The sequence below is a fragment of the Aspergillus stella-maris genome (assembly GCF_047715825.1).
Source record: "Aspergillus stella-maris strain CBS 113639 unplaced genomic scaffold BDV14scaffold_13, whole genome shotgun sequence".
Taxonomy (NCBI): domain Eukaryota; kingdom Fungi; phylum Ascomycota; class Eurotiomycetes; order Eurotiales; family Aspergillaceae; genus Aspergillus; species Aspergillus stella-maris.
This window is the reverse complement of record NW_027396807.1, coordinates 224,566-243,952: the sequence shown is the minus strand read 5'-3', so window position 1 is coordinate 243,952 and position 19,387 is coordinate 224,566. Positions and strand designations below refer to the sequence as shown.

At 51.1% G+C, this 19,387-nt stretch overlaps 6 protein-coding genes across 6 annotated transcripts; 2 read left to right on the top strand and 4 right to left on the bottom strand.

The window, feature by feature from the left end:
- Positions 1–20: 20 nt before the first annotated feature.
- On the bottom strand, positions 21–1,080 carry BDV14DRAFT_169402 (uncharacterized protein). Its single transcript, XM_073768032.1, has 4 exons — positions 888–1,080; positions 702–808; positions 478–573; positions 21–322 (listed from the first exon to the last, which is right to left on the bottom strand). The coding sequence occupies exons 1-4, from the start codon at positions 1,002–1,004 to the stop codon at positions 205–207; spliced, it is 438 nt and encodes a 145-aa protein (XP_073630481.1). The 5' UTR covers positions 1,005–1,080; the 3' UTR covers positions 21–204.
- A 2,562-nt stretch (positions 1,081–3,642) lies between these two features.
- Positions 3,643–10,358, bottom strand: BDV14DRAFT_188296 (exocyst subunit SEC8; the record flags this gene model as incomplete). Its single annotated transcript, XM_073771045.1, has 16 exons — positions 3,643–4,587; positions 4,637–4,744; positions 4,798–4,943; positions 4,992–5,127; positions 5,177–5,608; positions 5,659–6,926; positions 6,999–7,405; positions 8,061–8,241; positions 8,295–8,339; positions 8,389–8,473; positions 8,522–9,356; positions 9,409–9,454; positions 9,507–9,728; positions 9,780–9,841; positions 9,900–10,065; positions 10,220–10,358. 16 exons carry the CDS (start codon positions 10,356–10,358, stop codon positions 3,643–3,645), a joined length of 5,223 nt encoding a protein of 1,740 aa, XP_073630480.1.
- Positions 10,359–11,052: 694 nt separating this feature from the next.
- On the top strand, positions 11,053–14,434 carry BDV14DRAFT_169397 (putative importin 13). Its single transcript, XM_073768031.1, has 4 exons — positions 11,053–11,139; positions 11,196–11,386; positions 11,436–11,919; positions 11,980–14,434. Exons 1-4 carry the CDS (start codon positions 11,083–11,085, stop codon positions 14,290–14,292), a joined length of 3,045 nt encoding a protein of 1,014 aa, XP_073630479.1. The 5' UTR covers positions 11,053–11,082; the 3' UTR covers positions 14,293–14,434.
- A 3-nt stretch (positions 14,435–14,437) lies between these two features.
- On the top strand, positions 14,438–16,380 carry BDV14DRAFT_26114 (uncharacterized protein). Its single transcript, XM_073776397.1, has one exon. The coding sequence runs from the start codon at positions 14,799–14,801 to the stop codon at positions 16,260–16,262; it is 1,464 nt and encodes a 487-aa protein (XP_073630478.1). The 5' UTR covers positions 14,438–14,798; the 3' UTR covers positions 16,263–16,380.
- On the bottom strand, positions 16,381–17,716 carry BDV14DRAFT_26125 (uncharacterized protein). Its single transcript, XM_073776399.1, has one exon. The coding sequence runs from the start codon at positions 17,523–17,525 to the stop codon at positions 16,500–16,502; it is 1,026 nt and encodes a 341-aa protein (XP_073630477.1). The 5' UTR covers positions 17,526–17,716; the 3' UTR covers positions 16,381–16,499.
- Position 17,717: 1 nt separating this feature from the next.
- Positions 17,718–19,271, bottom strand: BDV14DRAFT_26124 (pyridoxal 5'-phosphate synthase subunit PdxS). Its single transcript, XM_073776398.1, has 3 exons — positions 18,947–19,271; positions 18,716–18,898; positions 17,718–18,661 (listed from the first exon to the last, which is right to left on the bottom strand). The coding sequence occupies exons 1-3, from the start codon at positions 19,058–19,060 to the stop codon at positions 18,032–18,034; spliced, it is 927 nt and encodes a 308-aa protein (XP_073630476.1). The 5' UTR covers positions 19,061–19,271; the 3' UTR covers positions 17,718–18,031.
- Positions 19,272–19,387: the final 116 nt, after the last annotated feature.

Here is a 19,387-nt window from a genome sequence, read left to right as displayed (position 1 = left end):
CTATATCAAACTTGACTAAATATATTTTCTTTCAGCACATATACTTATACTCATGTTGTTCCATTCTACTTGATGTAGCGACCCACCCTGAACAGTGTCGAGCCTTCATTCCTCAACCTCAGTGATCTAAGGAATTCCCGCGTCCCGTCAAACAACCTAAAGTAACGCACACCCCATTAACCACTCACTCACTCACATCGTCCCTCAGAAAACCTCAATCCCAAGATCACATTCCCAACTCAGCACGCCGTATCGCTGGTTTACGTCGTAGTGCCCCGGTACGAGAACCTCGTTGCCGTAGTTGGGGTTGCAGCCGTGTGCTCTACGCAGGTAACATCAATGTCAGTCAAGGACCCTAGGTAGGTACGTAGGTAGATAGAGAGGTAAATCGCGACACGCAAACCCCCATCACACCACGCACAGTTCGATTCGATTCAAACTAGCCAGAATCAGAGGAAACGAATAGGCATGACGGACCTGTAGAATGAGCATTCGATGAAGTATTCTGTATCGGGTTCTTCGGCGGGGACAAAGTATTCGGACTCGAGGGTTATGGATCGCACGCCTGCGAAGCTGGAGGTGGAAAGAGTGGGTTAGTTTTAAATTGATTCGATTCGCTCTGGGCTTGTTGTTTTCTTTTTGAAGAAATGAATGAATGGACGGAAGGAAGGAGGGAAGGAAGGAAGGAAGGCGCAACGTACTTCCCATTCCTCTCACGACAAGCATCGGCCACGCCTACGTCTTCGGGGTGGTCTGAGGCGCGAACGGGGTAGAAGAGGGTTGCGCCGCCTGGGGTGATGATTGTTATCTGTTAACAAGTAGGCAGTACTCAGTAAATGGCTAGGTAGATCAGGTGGATTTGGACTTGGACATGGGCTTGGATGTACGTTTCCGGTGACGATCACATCTGGGATGTCGTCGGATTGGGCGTGGGCTGTTGGTGAAAATGTGGACATGGCTAGGAGGCTGATGAGGGTGAGGGCGGTTGGTGGTGTGAGCTTCATTTTGGATGGATGGGTTGGTTGGTTGGTAAGGAAGTAGCTGTTGCGATCTGAAGGTAAGTAGCAAGGTAATGGAGGGAAGAAAGGATACCTTGTAGGTCAAAGGGGACTCTTATACCCTTCTATGCAAGGGGACAGACGTCTAGATGGGCAGCCACTTCGTCACCCCGCCGGGCCTCGAGATGAACATTCCATTCCTACTTCCCTGTTCTTATGAAACGATCCACACTTGCGCGGGCTTGTTCGGTAATGGTGATCGGGTTCAGGCAAGTAGACTAGATTGGTAGGCTAATCAGGATGCTTTGACCCTGCAGTATGCAGTCAGATTCAATAGTTTGGCCCCGCGTATCACATCGATCGACGCAATAGTTTGTCTCTGTACTCTGTAGTTGTACACTTGTCGATCATGAGGTAATTGTAGATCTATTTGGTCTGTTCTTTACTCCGTAGATCAGGCGGGATTAGGTGGAATTGAAAGACTTTGTGTTTAGGGCTTTGGAGGATCGGATCTGCACTGCATTCCGGGGGGTTGTCTACTTCAGTACCTTACCCCTCCTACTCGTCAAGCATAGAGTCGTCGACAGATAATTTATCAAGAGCTCAAGACGCCGTCCGTCGCCGATTCCAGAGTCCGGGTCAATTCGATGCCGGTAGCTGGAAGCTGAGACAATAGACAGTCCTTTAGATGTATCAAGCTGAGAACTGGTATTGTCTGGAATAATCTCTTGAGTTATGTTGTTTACATGAAGCTCTACTAAGCACTGCGGCCTCGAGTTCATCCGTTGATCCTGTTTACAGCCCCTGAGGAAGTAGGTTTCAGCCCTCAGCCCTCAGCCTGGAGCCTGGAGCCTAGAGCCTGGAGCCACCTAGCTAGCTCAGTTATCCCTGCCCTTCCCTCCCCTTCCATCCAATGGAGACCCAGGCTACGGAGTACATACACCACATGCAGCCTGTGTTATGAGGCAAATTAAACCAAACCAAACCAGTCCAATTAAGAAAGAACGACCTCGTTCAGCTGATAAAGACCCAAGTCTCTACCGACGACAGGCCCAGAGTCTGTATACGCCCTTGGTACGGAACTATGTTCGACTTCGACACCCAACAGCTTACTCACTCACTCACTCACTCAAAGTCCATCTCGAGATAACATCACCAGCTCCGCATAAACGTAGGCCAACTGTTGTGCCCCGGGAAGAGCCTGTGTCCGCCGGAAGACCCATTGCAGCCGTGGAGCCTGAGCGAGGCGAAGGAGGGAACAAGGTTAGCCAGGGCTTCTGATTATAAGACTAAGACTGAGACTGGATGGGTACGAAGGTCCCCGGGCACCAAGGGACTTGATTAGACTCGGACTTGGATTTGAAAGGGCATACATACGTATTAACCGCACACACAATGAACCACCGTATGTGCTCAGCTACGTCGTCGCGGATAATGTCTGATTCGATCGTGATACCTCATACGTCTGGAAAACTGAAGGGCTCCGAAAACAGTGAGTTAGTTGCGGTTCGTTTCTTCTACCTAGGTAGGTATGTTGTCGGCGGCTGCTGGCACTGGAAAAAGGCAGCGTACTCGCCGGGTCTCTCGTGGCACACCTCCGCTAGGTTCCTGTTTGAGAGGCGGATGGGGTAGAATGGTCTTGTGCCGTCGGGGTTCTCGAATGTTATCTGTGGGTGTGGGTGGTTAGATATGGGATGGAATATTGAATGGGCTTGGGCATGAAGATGAAAGATTGGTGCAGCAGCACGTACGTTTCCTGTAACGACGATACTCTCGTCGGTAGATTGGCCGAGTACGAGGGGTGATAAGGTGGGAAGAAGCTGACGAGCGAGGTCGCGGTGGTGGTAGTGGTAGAGATGAACTTCATTGCGAATAGGGTTTCTAAGAGGAAGATGTAATGAGAGGAAACTTGGTAGAGAGGGGAAGAGAGAGAGAATGTACCGACAGTATCAGGGTTTTAGAAGGGCAGCTGAATTGGAGAGCCCTGATGTATGTAAGAGACTGCACCCCGTCACATCACATCAGGTCAATATTCCTGCTTCCAAGGACCAAGGTGGACTACCTACCCCTGTTCGGTCATACCAAAGAGATCGATCGAGCTTGCCCGATTGTGTCATGGTGATCAAGTCCAAGGCAAATGTCAGAAGATCGTAAAAAGTAAAAGGTAAATAGACGAATCGGAATACATTGACGCTGCAAATGCGTAACGCAGTCAGATTGAGAATTAATAGCCTCGACTTTCGCCCCGTCTCTCACATCGATCGACACAATAATTCTTTAGCTGGTACCTAGTTAGGTCATGAGGGACCGGTGAATTTGCTCCTGTCTGTCTGAAATTTCGAGGGGACAGTGTGTCGAGGATGAGAGGGTGCCTGGGAAGTTCTTGTGGAAGTACTACCAGGGAGAAGACGCGTTAGGGCCGAGATCCAGATAGCCAGCTGCTGCGGTGGCGGATTACTACTTAGCCTGTGGGCGTGTGATTGTCTGGTATTTTATGTGGTGACCCTCGGATAATACACAATGAATAACGGATAGTAGTAGATGGAGAACAGATTTGGGATGCTGTAAATCATGGTATGTAGATATTGTTAATTGCCGGCGCAGCCAGCAGGGCTAATTTAGTTCGCAAAGAGACAAAGCCGCCTCATTTTGAATCCCACATAATCTCATTCAACCTCAGCAACGCATCAGCACTAGCCTTCTTCGCAGCCATAAAGTCCTCGCGATTATCCTCGCCCTTTGGACCCCTTAGAATCTCCGAGAAACAAAGATCCACAAGAACCTTGAGTTCCTCGTACGTAAATGGTTCGCCATGGGTATCGGGGTGTGCGGCAAAATATTCCTTTTCTTCCTTGGCGAAATCCAGCGCTTTGACTGCGCCTTCGAGGAACCAGTCGAGGAATTTGGCGGCGCGGGGGAGGGAGACGATTTCTTGGTGTTGGGCTGTTTCTTCGTCGGTTGAGTTCTGGGCTAGATCGATGATGACGTTCTTGAGGTTTTGTTGCAGGACGAGGACGTCGAGTTGGAGCCTTAGCGCGCCGTTCTCGTTCATGGCCCAGATGTAGTGTGTGGTGGAGACGAAGACGCGGTCGATGAAGCGGGCGAGGCCGGATGTTATGAAATGGCGCTGGGCAGCACCGAGATATGTTGAAATGTTCGTGTCGAATGCGATAAGGTCCTTGTTAAGCTCGAGGATCGCTGGCGATGCAGCGGTTGGAGGGCTGCTCAGGAGATGCCAGCAGCCACCACTTGGCGGCGGAGCGGGAGTACTAGGTTCGGAGTTGCGAATAGCGGGAGGGTTAGGGCCGGCCATAGTTCGTGTTAGCATATGGATAACACCACATCTGATATCGATGTGCAAGGCGAATATAGAGTTGAGTGCCAGGTCGCGCAATGATTGCAACGTGGTATCGAATGCGGTGGCTGTTTCTTGGTTCAAGGGAAGGTATATAGGCTGGCTGATACTGTCGCGCTTGGGCTTCATAGAGCTGATTAGAGTCCAGCGACGGTTTGTTGCTCCCGATGACTGCGATGATCTCGTGTCCGTGAGTGGCTGTCGTAGCTTCGCCAGGTTGCTAGCAAGCCATTGCTATAGCTGTGTTAGTAACCTCGCGTAGATTAAGAAAGGGCAACTTTACCATGCTGTTATGGAGAAGTGACAGCGCCACGACTGACTTGGGATCGGATATGATGTCGAGAGGCTCCAACGGGCTCTTATCCGTCTGTTTTATCAGAAGGCCGGTTTCCTGTTCACGTCAATAATATATTCCACTGCGTTCGTAGAAACTTGTCCACGTACCTTGTCAATGGCCTCATGCCTGTTGGGATTTGATCCCTGCCACAGCTCAGCGACGAGGTCATGCACAGGACCGGCTTCAGCAAAGGACGCTGCGGCCTTGAGCTGCACACCTCCACCTCCACGAGGCGAGACCTTCGTAACGATTGCTTAAGAAAGTTAGCAAATAAATAGACTAGGTGCCTCAGAGCCCTTACTCTTATACCATCCGCAACACTTGTCGTAGTATGTCACTATCTGACTGAGCAGGAGCTGCGTAAACGTTTGATCGTGAGGAATGCTGGATAGCATTTTGCTGAACTCTCTCACAACAGACAGAAATTTCACCGTTCCCTGCACCAAGTTAGTGAAAACAGACAAGACAGACAGCGACTGCACTAACCTTGAACACTGGCTTCGGCGAAACAAGCGACCATTGAGGGTCCTCGGTGAAAGCATCTGGTGTGATAAAGCTGAGGGTGCAAAGCTCGGTAACGGTCTCATCGAGCTGCGGTAAGAAAACGTTGACGAGGAAATCGTCGAGGAAAGATGTTAGAGAGCCAGTGACCATGTCGGAGTCGACCGGCACAACGTCCTTCAGCCGCTGTATGAATGAGAGCGAGGGAGGTAGTAGCAGACTCATATTGAACACACTAGGCTCAATGAGAATCTTGTGACCTGTCCCTTGTCTGGAGTCTGATGGTGTATCTTCATCTGACTTCTCTTCCGTCTTGGAAACAAGACCAGGCACGGAAGATCTAAGGATCTCGTCCAGCTCGTTTTGTTCGGCCTTCATCTCTGTTGTACGGCCTGCTTCCGACAGTTTGAATAGTTTCTGAGTCGTGTTAGCATATCTCAATAGTTAATTGCTGCATGCAAAAGTACCTTGTTCTTGTCTCTATAACCTAAGTATTTCTGTCGTCGCGAATTGGCTTCCTCGTCCATTGGTCTAATCGAAGAATGCCCATCAGTGGCCAGGTAATCGTGCATCAAGGAGCGAATTTCGCTCTGGTAGAGCTTCCACAGTTCTTTAAAGCCACCAGCCAGGGAACTGCTCTTCGGAATGCCTTCTCGCTGTACGATGGCCGCGATTACATCATGAACAACACGATGTCCCTCGGCAATGGATTCGAACTTTGCATAGAGCGTCCAGAGGAACTCCGAGAGCACATGGCCACGCTTCTCAATAAGCTCTGTCGGGGAGTCCGCTTTTCCGTCTTGAGCCATTGAACCTCGTGGTAGTGGGTAGCGCGCGTCAATCTCCGCATTCGTTTTGTCAACGACCGTGAAAAGCTCCACCGGTAGTCGCTGCTCTATTCTATCGACTGCGATATCAAGGTGGCCCATTTTGTTTAGGGATTCAACGAGGAGCTGAAGGTATGAAAAAGTATCAGCCTCTGGGTTTCGGGAGGCATCCTCGATCATCGGCGTAGAGGCGTCCAGCCTCGCGAGGAATCCGTAGACAGGTCTCTCCCAAGCGCTGGCTCCTGCGCCGTTCACGCCATTGCTTTCGGCCTCGCCAGTTGGCGGCTTCCACCGGTCTGAGCAGTAAGGGGATTTCAAGTATAGATGATCGTGCAATTCCTCAACCAAGATGTCCGTGATCGAAGACTCTTGATTCTCAAAATACGCACGAATATCGGTGAGAGCCCCAATATTCTCCAGTTCCGACCGCCGTAGAAGCCGAAGGGCATCATGAAGTACTTCCACCGCACCCAAAAACCGCTTGTCCGACAACCTCGACTCTAGCTTCTCTGGAAGAGACTGGATTTCTTGAATCTGACTGAACAATTGAATGATGTCGTCGTATTTCTGGGAAGACGTTGCGAGCTCTTTAAGTTCCGGTTTTGTCGACATCAATCCCCCTTTCGCATCTTCCAGAGCATTCCTCAAACTGCGCACTCGGCTCTGAGAGCTCTGTATGCTTGCCTGAATCTTGTGGTATGTACCAATGGAACTGTTGAAGCCCTGGTGATGCTCATTGACAATTGTTTTGAGCGTGTTTTGAATTGTCTGATGCACGTCGAGAAAGTCCGGTTCGCGCTCTGCCTTTCCTAGTGTACTCGTGTCCATCAATTGTAGGGCGACCTGGACGGGGACGCAGTCGTCGTTCGCGACGTAATCCCATTCTCGTTGAATTGAGTGTAGAACATCTGCGCGGAAAGAAAAGAAGTTAGTAAATGCTCGAATAGTACACCCAAATCGCAAGCGTTTTCATCAAATACCTTCAACAGCCTGCGCCGTACTGGCAGACGGAGCGGTCCGCCCTGCCTGGCTACCAGGAGTTAGTGGTAGTGGTGGCCGGCTAACCTCCCCACGAGATGCACCACTTGCATTGGAAGGCCTCCTGTCCCTCTCAGACTCGGGTCCTCGTGTCCGCGATCGCGACGAAGAGTAGGATCGGTCATCGCGGTCGAATCTCTCGCGACGGCGCTCCGGTGACGGCTGTGGTGACAGAGAAGGTTGCTGCGAAGGTTCCGGGTAGAAGCCACCGTATCCTCCTGGACGGCGGTCTCTACCTCCGCCAGCACCGTACCCATTTACTCCGAGGTTGCTGTTGCTGCCATATCCGCCGTCGCCGCGGTCGTAGCGGTTGGTGTCGGAGTACCCGTACCCGTTCGCGTAGCCACTCCTGCCACTCATACCAGATTATTGACTGTCTGAATTGTAATAGTGGTCGATCGATTGAGTTGGCGCACACGAGAACGATCGGCAGGAAGGAGGAAGCTGCTTCGGCGTCTGAGGTGCTCTTGGGTTGCGATCAGAGGGTAGGGGATGCGGGCATCATCACCCGGCGCGAGAGGCTTTGAGGAGAAACAAATTCTCTGTATCGGTGCGATTGTATGGAGGCTGAAGTAGCGGATTCGTTGACGGTAGAGTTGGCAGGGTATCGTAAATTCACAGGGCGTTGCAGCTTGGAGACAGCATTTTGGAGCTGCCCAGGTCCCAAGGGAACTCCAGGTGGTCGAAGCCGAACTCCACTTGAGCCGCCGGCCAGCCACATCCCGCACCGGAGATCGATGTATGAACCACAGCAGCATATATACTTTAATGGAGTTGAGAATATAGATGCTTTTACTAGAGAGGGATAGAAGGCCTAGTATAGAGTAATAACAGACACAACTCCAGGAGCAAGCCAAAATAGCTGGTCCTCTATTAACATGGACATTTCTATCCTACCATATCGCCTAATCTATGTACGGTATCGTTTGCACAACCTCTATTTGGGGATCGGCTGGGTCTCGCGCTGAAGCCACCCCCTGGTGAGTTCATCACTCTCAAAGTACTTGTGGGTCTTTTCCCAGATCTCCGCGTGGTAGTCATTCAACCATTTGATCTCGGCGTCACTCAGGAGAGAAGGTTCGATCAAGTTGCGGCCAATGGGGCACATAGTGACGTGCTCGAAGCCCAACCAGGGCCTTTCGCCAAACTTGTGAGTAGTTTGTACTTCACGCACCATAATAACGTCTGAATATACATTAGCATGACAATCCGGTAGACAAATGGCAGCAAAAACTCACTCTCGATACGGATTCCGAACTTGCCATCCTCGTAGAAACCGGGTTCTGCTGTGGTCAGTATAATGAGTGAGTGACTCTCTTGATATCGACGTACCATCGGAAATCACATTTCCGGGAGCTAGAGGAACCTCAGTGTATTGGACGCGGGTGCCAATGCCGACGGGACCCTCGTGCACATTCTAAAAGAGTCAGCTGGGTTGGGGATATTCAGGAAACATCAAGTTTACCAGGTAAGAGCCAATTCCGTGGCCCGTGCCGTGCAAAAAGTCAAGTCCTTCTTTCCATAGGTGTTGCCGAGCCAGAACGTCAAGTGCGAATCCGCTTGTTCCCTTGGGAAACACGGCGGAGTCCAGCCCAATCATGCCCTTGAGGACTAATGTGAAAGCTTTCTTTTCGAAATCTGTGGGTTGACCGAAGTGGTATGTTCTGGTCACATCTGTGGTTCCGTCCAGGTACTGAGCTCCGGAATCGCAAAGGTAGATGGCTTTAGGGTCAATGACGGAGCAGATTCCTTTCTCAGGCTTGTAGTGAATGACGGCTCCATTGGGGCCAGTTGAGGAAATAGTGTCGAAGGAAAGACCAGCGAAGAGTTCATGCTTAGACCGGATTTGCTCCAGCTTATCAGCCGCATCAACTTCATCTAGGGTTGTCTTCTTGTTGACCAGCTCGTTCTCAAGCCAAGCGAAGTACTCGATCAAGGCTGCACCATCACGGACATGGCACGCCCGCATGCCTGCTAGCTCGATTTCGTTCTTCACGGCCTTTGCGTCCCCGATAGGGCTACGGACCTCGTCGACGTGGTCTTCGCCTCCTAAGTTCAGGTAAAGCGCCCAAGAGGCTCGGTTGGAAACAAGGAACTTGGAAGAGGGAGCCTCCGGGTCTTGTTTCTTTGCGTCGCTAAGCGCCTTGGCGTCTGCAAAGAGAGAATCATAGGGCTTGATAATGACGTCTTCTCCGAGGTGCGCTTTCACCTCAGGTGTTAATTTGTCGTCGTCAATGTAAAGCTCAACCGTCGTGGGAGTGACAGTGCAGTAGGAGAAAAAGACGGGGTTGTATGGAATGCTGCAAGGCGCAAAGTTAGCAGAGTACATACGCAAATAGAGCGATAACTCACTCGTTACCCCTGAGATTAAGAAGCCAAGCGATCTCATCAAGCATCGCTAGGAGTTGTCAGCACAAGGAAACAATATTCGAGGAATGGGCGGACCTTACAGACAACAAAGCCAGCTGCTTTCTTGTTATCGAGTTCCTTTCGGAGGTCGCCGACCTTTTCCTGAAAGGTTTTTCCTGCATACTTTTCAGGATGAACTCTGACTTTTTCCTGAGGTGGAGCGGGTCGCTCGCTGCCCCAGACTGTGTCCACGAGGTTCTGCGATACGCCGACTAACGAAGCACCAGTCTTCTGGAGCAACTCGGAAAGGCTGCGGGCAGCCGCTAGAAGTAGTCAGCAACAATTTTTCACAGCATTGGAATTTTCCTTCTCACGAGCTGTGATGAGAGCCGGATCAACACCGACTACCTTGCCGCCCTCGGCCTGTGAAGCTATCCTGTCAAAGCCGTTAGTTCTTGGCGATCTGCCAAAAAGAGTGACTAGGCATCCCGTACCATTCTTGTGAAGTTGGGAAGCCTTCAACCCCGCGCTTCAGCAGGGTCCAGTTGTTATCGAGCTGCTTCGCCGCTTGGTTGAAGTAACGGCCATCGGTAGACAGTGCGGCTTCTGTCAGAGAAATTATAGCAGTTCCAGCAGAGCCAGAGAACCCGGAAATGAACTCTGTATATGAGAAAACATGTCAGACGGTGTTTGATAGGAGTGGTCCCGGTGCCGAGGGGTGTGCGGAAAGAGTGTAGGTATATGCGGAATTACCTCGACGGCCGTCACAAGGCGCAATGTACTCCGACTGGTGACTATCTTCTGAGGGGACGACTGTAAGGGCGGTCAGAATTGGGCTTTGCTTCCAGGCCGGGGTTTAGGGTATCCGCTGGCATACTGTATACGTCAACCTTGTTGTTGCGCATCAACTGTCGCAAGCTAGACAGGCGCTGTGTGGTATTCACGGCCTCCATGTCGACGGCGTATCTCGGGACCGATATAGAGAAGAACCTCGGACGAAAGCGGGGCAGGTTATGAGTCGGCCGAAATGCTAGAATGCAGGAAAGCCGAGTTGGAGGACGAGAAAAGAGCATCGACTATTGACGCAATTAGAATAGCAATGACGCACGTGTCCTGGGAAAGGTACCTCGACTGTAAGGCAAGCGCAACAGGGCTCCAAGTGGGTAGGGCAGCGCAAGCCAAAGGGGAGTAGTGAGGGGGAAAGAAGGTAAAAGGTGGGCCAGTGTATTATACAAAGAAAGCTGGCATGGAAGGACTGGAGCTGGAGCTTGAAGCTTGGGTGGAAAGCGCAACAACGCGCGCTCGATAAGGCGGAATCCCTGTGGAGTCGGTGTAATTTATGCCGAAAGTTTACAAGCATGTTACATAAATTACCCAGCAAATGTCGCCCGTCAAAACACAACAACACTTTTTGGATTGGCAAGGCATCCTAGAACTGAACCCTCAACAATATCCAATGAGACTAGTTACAGATTGAGTTTACAGCACAGTATAAACAGACCATAGATGCCACGCTACGTCAGAAAGTGAGTGTCACTGCTCGACTTCTCCCCACTTCAGAGCCCCTCCTGATAGCGTTATCAGCACGTGACTGTATCGCTCTTATCGGCCCATCTATACCGTCAGCTCTCACTTCTCCAGCTTTTTGTCCACTACTCAGGTGTCTCGGCCATACCCATGGACCACTCAGGCCAGACCGGGGATATCCAGCTCCTCATCAATGAGGCGAGGGCGGTAAGCTTGAGCTCTTTCCTGCATTCGAATACCGCGAATTGACCAAACAATCATAGCTTGTTTCTCAGCTCTACGACCCAGCGAATTCGGGCAACCCCACCAAGATCAATGTTATTCAGGAACACCTTCAGAACCTTCAGAAAGGACCAAGTGCTTGGATAATTGCAAATAGTCTCCTTACCGATGAGAACACAGACCTGCGGTTCTTCGGCGCACTAACTTTCACAGTCAAAGTCAACCATGATTGGTTTGTCTTTCCATTTCCATCTCGCGGAGCTCTCACTTACACCTTGCAGGCATAGCTTAGCTGAAAATGATGCTCGCGAACTCATCGGACGGTTGATTGATCACTATGTCTCTCTAGTCAATGGTGGTGAACGCGTTGTTATACGCAAATTAGCTTCTACTCTCGCAACGATCTTCCTCAAGACGGATGCACCTTGGACCCGCGCCATCCTGAGCCTTGCCGCGTCTTTGACGAATGGAAAAAGTGTTCGTGAGGAAGAGTGCGCATCAATAGAGCTTCAAAATGGTATTCTCTCAGCAATGTCTGAGAGCCAAGTGATCGCTCTGCTCTACTTTTCAAATATCCTTGCAGAAGAGGCGAGTCGGCTGGGCACGGAGTCTCGGAAGCCTGCAGATACGCGCCGCATTTCTGAAAATTTGAGAGATGCTTTCACACTTGTACAATTTGTTGTCTCGCAACTACTGCAACATGGTGCCTCTGGCGGCCCGGTTGCTAATGAGCTTCCCGGGACACTGGCAATTACATCCTATCAAGTGAGTTCTCCAGAAATCTGTCGTATTACCGCATTGGACTTGTCTGACCTAGAACACTAGACCTGGATCTCTGTACGAGGCTCCTTTCAACTTCATGATGCTATCTCCGTGGCGCAGTTGGTGCCCGCCACGAACTGCGTGATTCAATGCCTTAATGTACCCTCTCTCTCGAAATCGGCCGGTCATATCCTAATTGAAATGATGGGATGGCGTGAGACTGTGTTATCACAGGACCACATTGTCGCTATTCTGGAATACATCACCAGCGATGCTGGTACTGCACACATAGCATCCCTTATGGAAGGTGACTTTGAGGATGAGAACATGACGTTTATGGAATTACTGCTGTCATATTCGACTCGAATACAGTCACAGCTTTTTACCCAGCCTCTCCACCCGAAACACGGAAAAGTTCTTGCTCTGCTTCACACGTTATTCAAAGCACCGGGTTATGCAGCAGTAGACGACACTGCTTCACCCATTGCCCTCGAATGGTGGACCGAAGCCGCGGACGATCTTCAGGAACAATTTCTAGATCCTGAAAAGCAAGCAGGATCTGACTTTGCGAAGCAAAATCTTGCGCGTTGTGCGCTGGATTGCTTCGAGAAGCTCAAATTTCCCACCCCGGGAGAGCTGCGCGAATGGAGCGATGATGACCGTGCGGAGTTTGGGTCGTTCCGAAGAGATGTCTGTGATTTCCTTCTTGCTATTTACCCGATACTAGGGGTAGATCTGGTGCAAGTTTTCCAAGAGAATGCAAGAGCGTCTCTTGCCAGTCAAGATTGGAGAACCTTTGAAGCTGCTATATTCTGTGTCGCTCATCTGTCTGAGGCTGTTGACGAGAATCAACATGCAGACGAGTGCCTCAACGCCATATTCTTCAGTCAAGAGTTTTCTCGCCTATGCCAAGATCCTGCAATAGTGATTCCAGACAAGCCACGCCAGACCTTGGTGGATATGCTTGGAAAATATCGGTCATATTTCGAACGAACACATGCTCTGCTTCCGCGGGTATTGACGTTACTGTTTGCGTCCTTGAATGTTGCTTCATGTGCCCCGGCAGCGTCCAAGTCCATAGCTCATCTCTGCAACTCGTGCCGCAACGCTTTAAAATCCGAACTTCCAGCATTCATTGGGCAGTTTGAGCTGTTCCGGGTCAAACCGACTGCGACTGCTCAAACCCTGGAGAGAGTACTAGAGGGTATTGCGGCCATCATACAGACCCTGCCGACGGACGAAGATAAATCTCCATTTCTTGAAGGTATTCTCAAATTCCTTCTTGAACAAGCAGAGGTTGCTAGAAATGAAGCTGCGAATGGTCTAGTGGAGCCTGCTCGCATTCGCGGACACATTGTCCTTCGGTGTCTTGCGAGCATTGGCAAGGGCTTGAGGACAGATGAGGTGGTTTTGGATTCAACCGAGGACGAAGGCCCGTATCCGCCAACTTTCTGGAACACAGGGAACGGTGCTGTCTCACAAAATTTGATCATGCAATGCATGAGACTTCTCATGATGGACTTTCCGTTTGACGCAGCCATAATCGAAGCCGCTTGCGATGTTTTGAAAGCAGGCTACACGGAGAGTACTGGCCCATTTGTTTTCCCACCATCCTTGACAGTTGACTTTGTGAAAAGTATACCACTAGGAACTGCTGGTGCTGACATGGTGATGGGCACTGCTTCCGCATTCCTGGCTTCCCACAGTGCGCACCCACAGAAGGTGGGCGACGAGGCTGTTGCGCTGATCCTCCATATATATGATACCTTCTCCTGGGTACAAGAGAAGCCAGAGCTCTACGACCCGGAACTTGCCAACAGTGGCATTGATTTTCTTACTCGACTGCTCCCTAAATATTATCCATACCTCTTTTCTCTCACATACACACCCCACGGCGCTGGTCAACGGCCTCCGGTTATGCAAACAATCTCAAATTTCACCCTCTTCGCACTTCAAGGGCCCGAGCCCATCCCTCTCCGCTCCGCTTCCCAATTCTGGGTAAGCGTCTTGAACCTACCCACCAGTGCCGAAGCTGTACAGAGAACAATACATGAATATCTGCCTGGGCTATGTCGCATACTCATCACACAAGTGGCGGGTCGATGTGCTCGATCTGACATTGAGCACCTCACAGACGTGCTCAGACGAGTTATCTTTAAGCAGCAAGGGCATGCACGACCACATCTCACCTCCGCATTGGCGGATCTGGGGAACAATACAAGCGGTCAAGGACATAGCCACATCCCTTCCCCAGAAGAAAGGCAGCGCTTCCTTGCGTCGCTGTTCACCGCGCGGGGCGCGAGACAGCAGACGCTTCAATTAGTACGTGCCTTCTGGGTGAAATGCCGTGGAGCCGGCTTCGACTATATCGGTTAGATATCAGTAATCGACATGTTAATAAACATAATCAACAACAAACCTGAAGTTCGGGCGCATGCAGTAAATCGAATCACGTTTACCGGTCCAGCACCAGACCGCCCTTGTATTCGATCACTTTAATCCATTTCTAACAATGACCTCAATAAATTACACCTGGCATATTTCATGCCCTCAGTCATCGAATTATGTTTCGAGTCCAACCTGTGATATTAATAGCTGAGTGGGTCACGATGCACAATGTCAGCCACAGAGGCGGTGCACATACCAGGCATCAACAACTCTCACCCAATCAACATGAAACCTCAAAGCACCCAAAACGCCTTGTGAATGCCCGAGTCGTCTGACAAGTGAAAATTAATCACTTGGTATGTGCACTTCACAAATCTGTGGCGGTGCAAGTGACAGATAACTTCGATCGCCAATTCTTTCTTACTTTTTTATATCCAGCCCTACCCGTCCGTTTTACTCGCGCGCTGTTATACCTGTCCCAAAGTTCAGCCCCGATGCCACACGCAAAGAATACATCCGGATCAGGCATCACGCGCTCAGATTCAAAAGACCCAGCAACAACATGTCGAGGGATCACCGCTAGCGGCACCCCATGTCGCCGGGCACTTGCAGCGTCGCCCTCACCGTCACCGAACTCATCGCCTCAAAGGAAAGGTGCAGGTGCAGCTGGGAAAATCAACGGTCGCCAAAAGCAAGATATTACAGCTTTCTACTGCTGGCAGCATAAAGATCAAGCCGAGACGATCATTCGCCGAACAACATGGAATTCCGATCCCGCGAAAAAGCAACGCCGGTCGAGTATCGATACATTGATGGACAGGCTAGGCGTTATGGATATCAACAGCGATAACAACAACACCATCCCGGAAAAGCCATCCACGCCGCTAAAGAAGAAGACGAAAAAGCACACATTCTGCTGCTTCACAATTTACGAAGACGACGAGCCAATGCCATTACCATCCCGACCTACACCAGCTTCAAGACCACCACCAGCAGTCCGACCCCAACACCCCCCGGGAAAACCAACAGCACCAAACCCAAACCCCAAAGTCAACTCCAGCTCAAAACCAAATAAACTTCTCCCCTGGATCCCGCAATCTCTCTCCCCACACACAGCGTCCCTTCTCCTCGCTGAGCTCGCGAAACCAATATCCCCGCATGACGAACCGGGCTATATCTACATCTTCTGGATCACGCCGTCAAGCGCTACAGAAGCATCCGCGACGACATCCAGATCCCTCTTCGACCCGGATACGTCTGCTCCTTCACTACCAGTCCTCGACGACATCGCCTCATCCCTCCTCCCCTCGCCCTCCGTGCGCAAAAGCAAGAAAATGAATGCCGAACCTGGCACAGGGCGAGACCGGGCCATAGACCTCACCGGCGACAGTGACAGCGACGACCCAGATTACGCAAGTGACAGCGAATCCGACGATACACCAGAGCAAATCCAAAGAAGTAACACAGCCATCCGGCGCGCGCGAGACCTAAACAGACCCAACGCCCCCTACACCTCAACATGCACATCCACAAGCCGCTCCCCCATGGGATCTTCCCCATCCCCATCCTCCCCCGGAACCCCAGGAACAGTCCGCCTCAAAATCGGCCGAACAAGCAACGTCTCCCGGCGCCTAAACGAATGGAGTAAACAATGCTCCAACGACCTAACACTACTCCGCTACTACCCGTACGCCCCGAACAGGGGTGTTGACGGCGGCCGCGCGCACGCAAAACTGCAACCTGGACGGAAAATGCCGGCTGTTCATCGCGTGGAGAGGCTGATTCATCTTGAGTTGGAGGAGATGAGGATTAGGCATATGGGGCCTTGTGCGGATTGCGGGAAGGAGCATAAGGAGTGGTTTGAGGTTGGAGCGGAGAGGGAGGCGTTGAGAGCGGTTGATGCTTGTATTAGGAGGTGGGTGAGGTGGGCGCATACGCAGGGGCAGGGGCAGAGGTAGAGGTAGAGGTAGAAATGAGTTTAGGGTGTTAGTGGGTTAGGTAGGTATGCTTGAATTCAAAGGACTATGTTACATGGCTTCTATTCTATTCTATTTACTTGGGTATCCTGGCACACTATAGTGATCAAGAAAACTAGACTATGAGTTGCATTACTTCCGGCCTCTCCCACGTCCTTCAGATGCTTTTTCGACCTGCAAAGGACCCAGTGATTAGTGATTGTGTGCGCGTCACTCGGATCACGACTCACGCTTGCTCGGTCCAGGCCGAAGAGGACTTGAAGTCTCTCTGTACCGCCTTCTTGGCCGTGTAGTTGGCGGTTGCGGTCCCTGTTGCGCAGCCCCAGCTCCAACATCCCACTGTGCCGCTAGTGCCTCGTTTAAGCGCCGCTCCTCCGAAGCCTGATCGAGGAGCTCCTCCGCAAAAGATTGGTTTAAGGCCGATGCATCCGCAGCTTCGCTAGACTGTATGTCCGGTTGCTCTTCACTATTTGAGCCGATTTGGGGACTGGGATTGGGACTGGGACTGGGACTGGCCCTATACACATATTGTCCCAAAAGGTTCGCCAGGAACAGCTCCTCGTCTGTGGCGGGTTGGACTATGACCCGTGGATTGATGACTCCGGGCTGCTGCAGCCTTGTAAGCGAAGGCAGACTCGGTCGTGAATCCAAAGGTTGCTGCTGAGCTGATATTGGAGGCGGATTCGTTAGTGCTTGCGCATATGATAATGCCTGCGGATTCAAATGTGCTTGCGGGCTCGAAGGCGCTGTTGCATACAACGGTGCATACGATGGCTGCGGATTATACGGTGCTGAAAGCGGATCCGTCGGCGGTTGCGAGAGCTGAACAGGCCTAGTTGCAGTCTCATGCCGAATGCCAGGATACCGCTGCGCGAGCTTCTGCGTTTGCACCGCATGCCTATTCCATATAGTACCCTGATCGCGGTTAAAATTCATATTATGCCCCCCAGCGATACTAGAAAGGCGGGTATCAATTTCAAGCGCTGTTTTCCTGAGTCCAGTCTGTGGCTCAGACTCACGCTCAACCTCGTCCGCACCTGCATCTGTGGGATCAGGTATTCCATATGTATCCGGTACCTGCTGGTGAACGTCGTCGTCCCTTTCCCCTTGTGGGATCCATGGTGATCGAGATGGTGGTGCTGAAACTGAGGATTCTTCTCTGAATAAGTCCTTATCCTCGATACCTGCACCACAGGTCCTTGGTTCGGGAGTGAGATCGGGAGCCTCTCGCGAATCGGGAGGCATCTGAGGTTGGGGATGGATGGCTGAAATGGTAGCTGTTGGTTGCAAGAGACAACAGTGGATGATTGGGATAGTGATGCTGTATAGTTTCGTCTAAATGTAGGATAAGAATGACAAGGATAGAATGGAAGACTGATGGTGGAATGGGGTGTCGAGTTCATGTTGAGGGAGATCAATGAATACCTAAAGTATGCTTTTTCGGATTCAATGTATAGCGCTTTCCCGGTTGAATCAAGAAGACGGGGTTAGGGTGGAATTAAGGATACTGCGTTTAGTAGGAAGGTGCGCAGACGGAAGGACAGAAACTTGAGATCATCGAGCATGTTTAACATCCTAGAGAGCTAAGTAGTCTGGAAACATCATGCCCCATCTCCATACTCATAAACACAAGGCAAGAAGTTGAAAGTCTTGATTCGAGCAAACAATGGTATGTTAAGTTTTCCAACGCTCACTAATAACACAACACGAAAGAAAAACAGTGATATCATAAGCAACAACAAACAAGCCATCTACCACCCGCGCTTCGCCAACTTATCAGCATCCTGCATCTGCGCAACATTAATACCAACCATAGCCTCACCCAGCCCCTGGCTAACCTCCGCCAAAACCTTAGGATCCTTATAGTGCGTCACAGCCTGAACAATAGCCTTCGCGCGCTTCTTCGCATCACCAGACTTGAAAATCCCTGAGCCAACAAAGACCCCGTCGCAGCCGAGCTGCATCATAAGCGCCGCATCAGCAGGCGTCGCAACACCACCAGCAGCAAAATTGACAACAGGGAGCCGGCCCTTCTCAGCGCACTCGCGGACAAGCTCGTAGGGAGCCTCGAGCTCACGGGCGTAAGCGCGGAGTTCGGGCTCAGGGTCAGCGGAAGACTGCAGGATTGCGCGCGCACGCGCGATGTCCGCGTTGACGGTGCGCATGTGCTTCACTGCTTCGACGACGTCGCCGGTTCCGGCTTCTCCTTTTGTGCGGATCATGGCGGCGCCTTCGGAGATGCGGCGGAGGGCTTCGCCGAGGTTGCGGCAGCCGCAGACGAAGGGGGCTTTGAAGTTGTGCTTTGTGACGTGGTAGAGGTTGTCGGCTGGGGTGAGGACTTCGGATTCGTCGATGTAGTCGATGCCAATGGCTTCGAGAATCTACAGAAGTATACATTAGCACGGGAAGTCTAGGAAAGGAAAAGTGGTACGAACCTGGCACTCAACAAAGTGACCAATGCGGGCCTTGGCCATAACGGGGATTGTAACAGCCTCCATAATCTCCTTGATCATTGAGGGATCGGACATGCGTGAAACGCCACCCTCAGCGCGGATATCGGCAGGGACACGTTCGAGGGCCATGACAGCGGCGGCACCAGCTTCTTCAGCGATACGGGCCTAGAACGTCAGTAAGGAGCCAATTAACATTGTAAGTGAAGAACATACCTGCTCGGCATTGACAACATCCATAATAACACCACCCTTCAACATCTGAGCCAGACCAGCCTTGACAGTGAAGTCGTTGGAGGCAGCTCCATTGGTAGTGGTAGTAGAAGCCATTGTATAGACAGAGACAGAAGGTTGTACAGAGAGCGAACAGCGAAAGAATGAGACAGAAGAAGGACAGTAGACAAGAAAGAAGACAAACCGACCCTCGAAGCGAGACCAAAGAGAAGAAATAGTCCAACAAGCAAGCGTGGAGAACCCGTCAACGACAGGGCGCGTGAGTCACTTATGCTCTTATAGCTCCCACTGCCAACCTTATTAACTCATTGCCTCCCGCCTTACTAACTACCTTCATACTTTTACCCTCAACCATTAACCATTAACCATTACCATTCCATCCCCGCCAATACCCCCCATTCACCAATCAAACCCCATTCGCGC